An 11,166-nucleotide genomic window follows, 5' to 3' on the forward strand; every position below is an offset into this window, starting at 1 on the left:
TTATTATTATGTTGGTCGGTGCATGTTCGTTACGAAAATATGCACTAAGGGAAAGAGGCTAGAATCTACAAGTACCGTATGTATAGCAAGGATGGTGTATATGTCTAAGGGACTCACGCTCTCACGGAGATTCTTGCATTGAGCGGTGAGAAGAATGTAAATCTTGAAATAGTCTTTTCTTCTTTGTATATACATAACCTCGAATTGTGATATTCGTTATGAACGAGAATGCAATATCTGTGAATGATTCCACGAATTCGAGATGTGTTGTATTTTTACTCCGATGCTTAACCTCAATTGTGATGCATTGTTTTCACTTCTGCATTTCACTTTTCATGATCTTGCTCATATTGAACATCTCAGGTTATTGAGAGCTCCACGTTGGGCGCCAATGTTTGTTTTTGATTTTGAAGTAAAGGAACTTAGTGCCTTCAATACTTTATTGCATTTGATATGTCTTAATGATGCGATATCACAACTTGATGATGGACATGACTGTTGCTTGCGTAACCATTTTCAACAATACAAAATCATCCGACCAATCGGAAATAGGCTAGAAAATTGCCAACTTCAATTAATGAAATACATTTACAAAAATTAAAAGTATCTTCATAACAGAGTCAAAACTCGAAGGTGAAAGTTTTAAAATTCGCGACCTCTGCGCGCTTATGCTAGTCCACTTTCTGACAGATTTTAATTTTGTCTTCATTATTAAGCCTTACCACTCGTCTGTCAGGTGAGGCCCGACATTACGATATTCCCATTCCGGTCTCATGTCAGGGGAGACCAGACATGACATTTTATCGCCCACCGCTCGTCTGCCGTCTCTTAGCTGACAAAATACATGACAATATACTGTACTGCCATCTTTTGGTTCCACGTGGAATTTTGTAGAATCCAGATACTATTTGACATTCAGCCAAAAATCTATCATTTAAATGGCAGTGTAGCCGTCAGCTGTCCACTCACGTACACGAAAGCTCGAGCCATAGTAAACAAGCATGGTCGCCATGTGCTCTTCTAGTCATATATATGTTGTATATGTCAGGCAACACACGAAACAACAGTATTTTCGCACCTCTGCTGCTAATGAATATATCTAATAGCATTTCACGATGCCTAAAAGTGAACTGACTATGGTCGGTTTGTGTACCATAACCCAACATGTACCTGATGCTGATGGCTAGCACAATTATAAATCAACAGATCCAGATTTCAAGAAATCGCTGTTTACGGTGGTTTCAGCCTACAAACTACTGCGAGGTATGAAATCAGAGACTGAATAGAGTTTTTCAATTGCTTTTAGCGATAATTTGTACACTGATATTATTAACAAAACCAATCGGAATGCGATAACGATAATAATAAAAATGCGAAATAATCTGTCTTAAATTCCACATATTACTTTTATTTGCTCCAGTATAGCTTGTTGTAAACGTGTATAGCCTAACTTCATCATTTAAAAGCAAGTGCTATCTCCAAAATCGTGAAAGATAAATACAGGTCATATAAGATAAAAATTTACATTTTAAAATACGATTAGTAGACACAACACAGAGAACTTTAATTCGAGGGGTAAGGGTTAAGGAATTTCACGACATTTTCAGTTTCCATTACTAGGCTATCAGAAGACCAATATGCACCATGGTAGTAAATTTCACATGATTATGTTTCTAATCCAGATACAGGCTTCCGTATCATGGGACGAATATTCGCTACACTTACACTTTATCACTCAACACAAAATACATTTCTACCTTCTAAATGGAATGTGAAATACAAACCAAAAACAGGCTCACTCTGCTGTTCAGCAATCTCGCTGCTAACCAGCAAGCAAAACTGAACATTTCTGAGGCTCACGAAGGTGCAACTTATCCTGTGTAGTTCAGGAACTTAAGGCATTGGAAATGTCTTGGGTACATAATATTACTTCCTCCTTGAAGAAAGAAAGAAAGAAAGAAGCGGATCCCACTGGTCCAGTAGTCTATCCAAACATCTGTCTAGAGATAACCACGTAGTACATACATGCTTCAGAATTTCCTTTGCCTCTTTATTGGACAAGTTCTGATATTTCTGATGGTATTCTTTCCTTTTGACACTCTTCTCTAAGAAATAAAATATATCAACAAGGATCTCATCCACTTTTAAGTGGTAATCTTCCAGCACCTTTTTCAGCTGCTAGATTAATCAGGTGGCAAATGCAACCTATGACAGCAATACCTGGTTGAACTTCCTTCAGAATGGCTGAAACCCCATTTTTGTGTCCTATCATAACAGGAGGATTGTCGGAGCAGAAAGCCACACAGTTTTCAATTGGTATGTTATGAGAATTCAGCTGTGATAACATCAGGTTACCTATGCTTCGCCCTGTAGAGTCCCCCTCTAACGCTGGTATGGATAGCACAGTGCTGACTATTTTTTCCCGTGGAATATCGTAGAACGTAACAATAATAGGATACAACTTGGCATTCGTATCACTGCTTCCATCTATTGTCAAAGAAAATGGTCCGTTCTGAAGGCACTTAAAACTTCAGATGATGCATTTTTTGCCATTTTATTTACAATGCATGTAGTTTTCGTGCGACCACAACTGTATTTCTTTGCAACTTCTGATGTGGGAGACATCTTAAATAAAGCACCAGCATGATCAGCCGCACTTAAAGGCACGTTGTGTTCCACCAGAAAGGAAGTAAACAGACACTCGATGCTAATTACTTCACTGTCAATGTTTCCAGACTTGGCAAAAAAGGTGTTGATTTTCTTGTTATCTTCCTTTGATTTAACGTAACTCGCGCGTTTACCGCACTTCACATGATTACTTGAATTGTTTCTTCCACCATGTGCAATATTATCACTCCCAAATACCGTGCAGAAGGCAAATTTTTCTCCCTTGATTTTTGTATGCATGGAAAATCAACATTATATGATTCTTTAAATCTCTGGAAGTACCGTTTCTTGTTGGATTTATTAAATGTACAATAGGAATATAGCGTATGAAAATGTCCGAGAAAAATGTCTATCCATTGAAACATCGAAAGGAACCTGGATCTCTGAACGTCGCATGAAATTATAACATAAACACTCAAGGTAGTCAAACTCGTCATCAGAACATGGCAAAGCACACAAAGTCTTAAACCGTTCAACGAACACGGCGGCAACCTCATGAACGAAGAATATGCACATAAGAAACATACACATGTGGAATGAATGCAATTCTTCTTTTTTTAAATATTTAATGGGCTTCGCTAATAGCAGTATAGCCAGTCACTGGAACGAGTGTAATTAGTCCAACAAACACAGGAATCTGCGAAGCACGAAGTTATAACACAAAAACTCGAACACTTCATTAAAATATGTCATAACCTTAAAAGGCCTGGAACAACAATCACGTGGTCAAAGAATATGGGTTAAATCACAAGCGAACGGAGCAGAGCCTGTCGAAACCTAAGGTTCAGATGGAAGAACTAATATCCTGGCTTTAAATGAAATTCCAATAATGACACAAACATCACACGGTTAAAAATACCAATCATATCAAAGAATGAGTTATCGACTATTGTGGACTTGCCTTCGACCAAGACCGAGCATTCTTCGACCCACGCAAACAGTCAGTTGTGTGGAAGAGGAGCGATTATCGAATGTTAACGTTTCAAATTTTTGTCCGCGAATCCATGAAATGCTGCAAAAAATGCTCCAAAATTTTTATGGATAAACCATAAAAGTTGGCAGGTATGGATTAACTTATCTATATTTGATCAAATAGTGCCACCCCAAATGGAGTCATATTGGTCATAAAGTATTGTACACGTACATGCGCCCCCATATGGGTTTGCACTTCGTCGTCGTCTGTAACTCGATCTGAGTATATACAACTTCTTCCTGCGTAAAGTGAACAGTTCAACTCAGTTTATGGATGTGTTTGCGATGACTAAACAGGCCAATCTTGGCATAAAACATATGCCCACACAAATCACACTGAATAGATGCAGGAGGGTGGGGTTGTAATTGACTCGGTGATGACCGTCTGAAGTGTAGCTTACTCCTGATTTGTACTATCGCTGCTGGCTGGATGATTGGCGAGTTTGTTTGAGATTGCATTTCTGTAATCTGTAGCAATGGGTTCAATTTGACGTTTAGAAGTATCAAATTTCTTTCTGGGCAGGCTGTGGATGGATCTTTTTGGTTTGCGACAGATTGAGATTCTTAACCAGCGAAACAGGAGCTTATGATCTGTCCAGCAGTCATCGACATTTCTTGCGGTCCTTGTAACAAGGACATCTTTTTAACACATTGCCTGGTGATGATGTAGTCAAGGATGTGTCAGTGCTTTGAGCGAGGATGCATCCAAGTGGTCTTCTAGCGATTAGGCAGGCGGAACTGAGCATTAGTGATTAAGAGTCCATGTTCAGCACATAAACCAAGGAGCAGTAGACCATTGGGATTATGGTTGCCAAGTCCATGTTTTCCCATCACATTGCCCTGTAATTGGTGATCTTTACTAACTCTGGTGTTGAAATCACCAGGTAGTAAGATCTTGTCTCTTGGTAGTACTTTGATGATGGTAGTGCTCAGCAGGTTGTAGAATTGGTCTTTAGCTTCTACATCAGCATCTAAGGTGGGAGCATATGTGGAGTTGAGCGTCATAGATTTAGCTCCAGAGAGTGGAATTCCGAGATTCATAATTCTTTCGCTGACAGCGGTTGGAGTTAGCTGATAGTCATTCACCAATGTAGTCTTCACAGCGAATTCAACACCATGAATGCAGTGTTCTCCCTCATCTTTTCCCTTGCACTTATACAGTAATTAATGTCCCAACGCTCGGCAATACTTATATTTTCCTTTGAAGGGACGTGATATATGTGTCGTTGATTATGGAAGCTTATTCATAATATGAGCTTGCTACACCCGATGTGTTGCTTTTAACCACTTGATGACTAACATTGTCTCAGAGACGTGGTCCTCCGCCGAGACCAAACAGCCGAACCACGTCTCCCGGACGTGATGAACTCTTCCGCTTGTTTGAGCTCATAGTTCGGCATGTCATTCATAGATGGCATTTGCGTGCAATTCTCTAAACCTTCTAAGATTTCCTACTAAGATATATACATCTAAGCATTTAAATTGCTGAAATCTCTGAAAATAAGGTGGTATGTCTTCCACTACAGTAGTTCCATGCCAAGATGGCAGCGCGCAGCAATAAACATTTGACTCAGCTTGATATAAGTAATTATTTATGCGAAAGTGGTGAGAGTGAAGTGTCACATGAATCTGAAGGTAATGAAGAGGAATTTATTGTTCACGAAAGTAATGGATCTACGTCGGAAAGTGATGTAGACTCCGGCAAGGTGTTGGATGTAGCTCAGTCATCCACATCGCAAATATGTAATGATGATGCTGGAACACGATCAGTTGAAAGTGACTGGAATTGGAAGGATGAAGACATTGTACCAGACATTTGTAAATTTAGTAATGTATCATCTCTCAGTGCCATAATTACTCATAATTTGGGCGAGAGACCTTCAGCACTAGACGTTCTGACTGACGAATTCTGAACTATGATTACAACAGAAACGAACAGATACAGTAAACAGTGCTTAGAAAACCCAGATTATGAATAGAAACTTTGAGAAGTGGTTCAACACATGCAATGATGAATTGAAGGCTTATTTCATGCTATGTATTATTATGTCACAAGTAAGAAAAGTCCTGTGTAAAAATGTACTGGTCGAAGAGGAGGATTATTGAAACTCGTTTATTTAGCAAAACAATGCCGTTTGAACGCTTCTTACTCATTTCCAGATTTCTTCACTTTTGAAACAATACTATAGGAGATACTAGTGATAAACTAAGAAAAGTTAGAACTGTTGTGGAATACTTGAATAGCCAATTCCAGTCCAGTTATGTGCCACAGAAAAATGTGGCAATTGAGTGTGTCTCATGAAACTCAGAGGATGTTTATTATATGTTCAGTTTAATCCTTCCAAGCGTGCTAGGTTTGGGATAAAGTTTTATAAATTATGCAAATCAAATTCAGGTTATTGCGTAAAATTTATACTGGCAATGATTTAGTTGTGGGAAGTGGGATGACTGCAAGTGAAAGTGTAACCCTTGAGTTGGTAGAGCCTATCTTGGACAAGGGATATACCCTGTTCTTAGATAATTGGTATTCATCACCTAAGCTGTTTGTGAAAATTCGTGATAGAAACACCAATGCTGAAGGAACTGTAAGAAACAACAGGAAGATGATGCTCAAGGATGTAGTGAAAAAACAGCTGATGAAAGGTGAAGCAGACCGAAGGTCAAGTCACGGTTTGCTAGCTGTAAAATGACATGACAACAAGGATGTTTGCATGTTATCTTCAAGGGATGCAAGTGTTGAAATCGTGGACACAGGGAAAAGAAAGAGGAAGAGAGGAAATAGCAAGGATCAAGTCACAGAAGGAGAAACTCTCAAGAAGCCGAAAATGGTCCTTGAATACAACAAGGGAATGGGAGGCGTGGACAGGCAGGATCAACTACTTGCCTGCTTTCTGATTATGAAATTTATGAAAGGCTACAAAAAGATTTTCTCCTAAATGTTTGATATCCCTCTACTAAACACTTGTCATCCATTCCAAGATATTAAACAAAAAAGCACAGAAGTTCACAGAGTTTCGCTTGGACTTGGCGGATCAGATTCTTCAGTCTGTAACTTTGCCCGATTATAAAGGAAGAGGAAGGGTTTCGAGTGGCAATTGTCCAGCTAGACTGCAGGCAAAGACATGGGCACACTTCCCAAGACATATTCCTCCCACAGCAAAGAAGTTGCATCCAGCTAAGACCTGCAAAGTTTGTACTTCACAAGGAAAACGCAGCAAAACAACCTGGGAATGCGAGAAATGTGAAGTACCTTTACACCTTCCTTCTTGTTTCAAGAGTTACCACACCAATGTCAAATACTGGAAAGGTATATCTAAACATTTTTAAACATGTTCACAAGATTTCAATGATTTATGTAGTGAATTGTATGATTTATGTCATTTTCTTTGTTGCATGGGGCATCCTGTATTACAGCCTCCATTTTAAATAAGTATTCAGTGTTATGGTGCAGCAAATCAAATTGGTAGTCAAGGGGTTAATGTCATATTTGTGGGCTTTTCATGGGATATACTGCTTGCACAATAATATCTCTTGCCAGGGAACCATGGTTTCTTCTGTGGCGATATTACAGTCTGGAATCTTCGCTGCCTGAAATCAGTTTTCTATAGTGATTACAAGGGACTGCATTTTGTGCCATTCGCCTACCTGTTGTTCATTATAACACTACAAGCAACTTTCGTACAGAGAACAGTGTTATTACTCCAGTAACATGCAAAGGATGGCAGTTAGACAGGACTCATCCACAAGCGAAAACCAAGAAATTTCATCTGATGTTGTGTCCACCCATTCATTAAGCCAGTTTGATCTACTTCAAAACTTAGTCATTAAAACTTGTTGAGCATTACGGTTCAGTTCCTCTACCATTAAATTTATTACTTCATCCATAACAAGCAATAAATGCAATAAGGTAGACTTCATAATCATTAGCCATCCCTGTGCCTTCACCCCTTGAAAAGGAATGTCACGCTGAGTGCCAGTGCAAGATCCCCAGTCGTTGTTGTTGTTGTTGTTGTTGTTATTATTATTCCCTTGTATCAAAACCCCATCTTCATTTTCACTTTGAGGCTCACTTTCAACACTTTCTGAATTGTCACTACTTTCTACAATCTGATTGTCTGTACTTGTTTCATAATCACTGTAACTACATTCTTTGCCGATGTCATCTTTGCCCAACTTGTTCAATAAATCGTCCAGACTATCTGCACTGCCATTTACTGCTCGATTAACTCATAACGATTTAAAAATAGTAATGAACAAACTAACTCGCGCAAAAGAAAACTAGCAGCACTGCACACTTACACAAACAACCCGCGAGATAGGCAATGACTTTGTCAGCTTACAAAGCCCTCCTGACGTACGCGTTTGGGGTCACACCAAAACAGGAATTGATGAATGAAAGATGGACTATGCACTTACTTAAATAGACGGCCAGCAGATAGCAGGAAGAGGTTTTATACAGTTTTGAAACAAACATTTACTGCGCACCCGAATGGGTTCGCACAGTTTTTGATGTGCGACCCCATATGGGGACGTAATGGTCAAAAAATTGGGTGCTCTCATGTACCCAAATGGGGTCACTTGGCACTCAGTGTGTTAAGTGTAAGATAGGGACAGCTGGTTCTAACTTTGCTGGGATAAATAAATTATCCATAATTATGATAGATAAATTGGGTTCATTCCATTAATTTTCTGATAGTCTTGGTTGGTCGTTCAGCTGTTGGCAGGTACAATCCAATTTTGAGTACACAAGGAGGTGAGTTATGCATTTCTTTTTAATGTGATGATAGGAGTCTGTTGTCTGATACAGATGATTGGTTTCTCTCCAAATGCAAGAAAGAATCCATGTAAGCATAGTAGAAAATTAATGAATTGTCTGGACATCCCTGGGTCCCTTTAACACTGTCAACATTTGTAAGTTAAAATTCTGTTATAAGCATCATGGTCATAATCTCTAACTGAAAATACTTCTTTCTTCAGACAAACGCCATGTAGAAGATGATGACCTGCCTGAGGTGGATCAGAATACGAAGAAGTCCTTGCGATCTCGTACTGTATCTGGGAAGTCGAAATGAGTGAGAGCTAAATAAAGTACCTTGACGTAAATTTTTGTTAATTTTTATTTTCATGTTCTCATTGCATTATCATTTACTCTTCCATTCCTTGAAATTGTCATTTTTAAAAATGTCTTAACATTCATCAACTACATACAATATGATACAATATGGTCAGTGACAACCATAAGAATATTATTACTTTTTCTTAAATTATGGAATGATTTTATTGTGGATATGAATATACTTTTATTGATAATCTCTGTTAGGTCTTCTGTTTGCTGCCTTTTCCTGTTTTCTCGAATTATTCCAGATTTCACTTATTTTCTTCATAGAAGAGACTAATAGATTGTAACCTGTCCTGTCCTGTCGACAGGATTTGTATCTAAGGCCTCTGTGAAGTTAATCCGTAAAGCATGACCATCTGGCTCTTGACTTGAGATGTGTGTCTTGACCATAAGGAGTTGTCTGTGTCTAGCAATTGCTCTTTCCAGTCATTTTTACTCTTAGTTACAATCTATACTTTTGCAATGCTGTTAATATTGTCTTTTGCATTTCATGCCTTTTATGGTTATTTACTTTCTTTACCTGATACACAGGCTGTATTAACCAAACATGGCACTAAGAATGTACTAATAAGGATTAGAAACTGCAAAGATCCAAAGATTGGAAATACACTTTACCCAGTAAGAAATATACAATGGAAAGTTGTTTCCAAATTGTTGGTCTCTACAGCAATGTGCAATGTCATTTGGCAAAAGCATACCTTCTGAAAATTACTAGATTTTGTATACAATTGATATGGTTAATCTTCTTAAAGTGTAAAACAATAACTTATTCAGCAACATTCTGAGAACTTTAAATATCAGATCTAATAATTTTATTTGACAAGAGAGAATTTTGCAAGCGACAGTTAATAATAAAATAAACATGTAGCGACAATCTGGCTCCTTGATTGAATGGTTAGCACAGTGCTCTTTCATTCAGAATGTCTCAGGCTCTGCCAAGCGAGGAATTTTAGCTGTGTCCAAGTAATTCCTGTGGCTCAGAGAGTAACTCCGAATTACACTATGTCTAGACACAAAAAGTAAAGTTAAGCGAGGGACTGAGTGGGAAAATGTTTGTCTTTGTCTAAATACATACACCTCTTTACCCTCCATATTGGGTTGGCGTCACAAAGAGTATCTAGTCGCAAAACTGTACCAGCTCCACATGCAGTGCAACTTTAAGTAATTGGAAGTGCTTGATTCTAATGTCCATATACAACAAAAGACGAAAACAACCTGGTTTTAAAGTCGTAATTCTCAGAAGAGTTTCTTTTCCATTACACTTTGACCAAGTGTTCCTGCACTGTTGGTTAGGTGCTCGAGTTTGCAAACTTGAATTCTGGCGGTGCTTATATGTCGGAGGTCTGTTTGGTTTATTATAGTCCTTCTTCATGCCAGCCTTTCAGCACACTTGACTATGTTCAAGGCCATCAGCAGTTCAAGGAATGTTAGCTGTATATAGAACCCTGTACGGATGCGGATATCCGCGCATTTATCCGCGGAAGTTAGTGTATTGGCGGATGCAAACTGTATGACAGTGCGGATAATTTTGCTGAAATTTATAAATAATTAAGTTTATTAATCTTCACTCAGATATACTCGTTATTTTTGTTTGTGGTTAGGCGACCCTTGAAATTGATATGGGAGAATAGTGATATATAAAGCCGTAAATCTAACCGTAGCCTAACCAACTCCTGCCTGAAATTATTGGAAGGAACAAAGGTCAATATGTTGGTAGTTGCCCAAGAGAAAATCTGGTGCCAGGTATGAGGCTTATTAACAGATCTATCCATTCAATACCTTGGGTGTAAAATATTGTAGTCAAATATTTACAACATCTGCAGATAACCATTCATGGATGCAGATGAAGGTAGTGTGGAGTGGATGCAGACAAAATTTTGCATATCTGTGCAGGGCTCTAGCTATATATTCGTACATCCAGTGGCTTATATTTTTTAATTACATTGACTGGCTATGCTCAGTCAGTGAATTTCCATGTTTTAGAAGTAGATTGTCTTCTTTCAAACTACAGTAAAACCGCTATTACAATTTTCTGGGTACAGATTCCCTTTTTTTTTGCCATAACATCAGACTGTTTTGCATTTATTTCATTCTCGGTCTGGTTTCTCTGTAATGTTCAAAATAGTGACACTAGTTGAACTAGTTTTCCGACATGCAAATTTATTTCATTGAACTGCCATCTTTTCTTAATCAGAAATGCCTTTTTTAATGATTTTTTTTTTCTCCATATCACCATCAGCGATCTTACACCATATTGTTATTACTGACTGCACATATTAAATTACATGGCTGAAATTGTGTGTATATGACTGGAATATTTACATCACAGAAACTTAAAAAATGAGGTTCTGCTGTAGTTCATTGGATGCTCTTTGTTTACTGGCTCTAGAAATCAGTTTGAAGAACTA

General features: G+C 38.3%; 1 protein-coding gene across 1 annotated transcript in view; it reads left to right on the forward strand.

Annotated features, from left to right (window-relative positions):
* The window catches only part of TRAM (translocating chain-associated membrane protein 1), an 82,318-nt gene extending 73,576 nt beyond the window's left edge, over positions 1 to 8,742 (forward strand). The window contains exon 8 of the mRNA XM_067152932.2: positions 8,617 to 8,742. Within this exon, the coding sequence (XP_067009033.1) occupies positions 8,617 to 8,711 (95 nt within the window). The 3' untranslated portion in view covers positions 8,712 to 8,742. The remainder of the gene's footprint in view (positions 1 to 8,616) is intronic.
* Positions 8,743 to 11,166: the final 2,424 nt, after the last annotated feature.

The sequence above is a fragment of the Anabrus simplex genome, chromosome 8 (assembly GCF_040414725.1).
Source record: "Anabrus simplex isolate iqAnaSimp1 chromosome 8, ASM4041472v1, whole genome shotgun sequence".
NCBI lineage: Eukaryota > Metazoa > Arthropoda > Insecta > Orthoptera > Tettigoniidae > Anabrus > Anabrus simplex.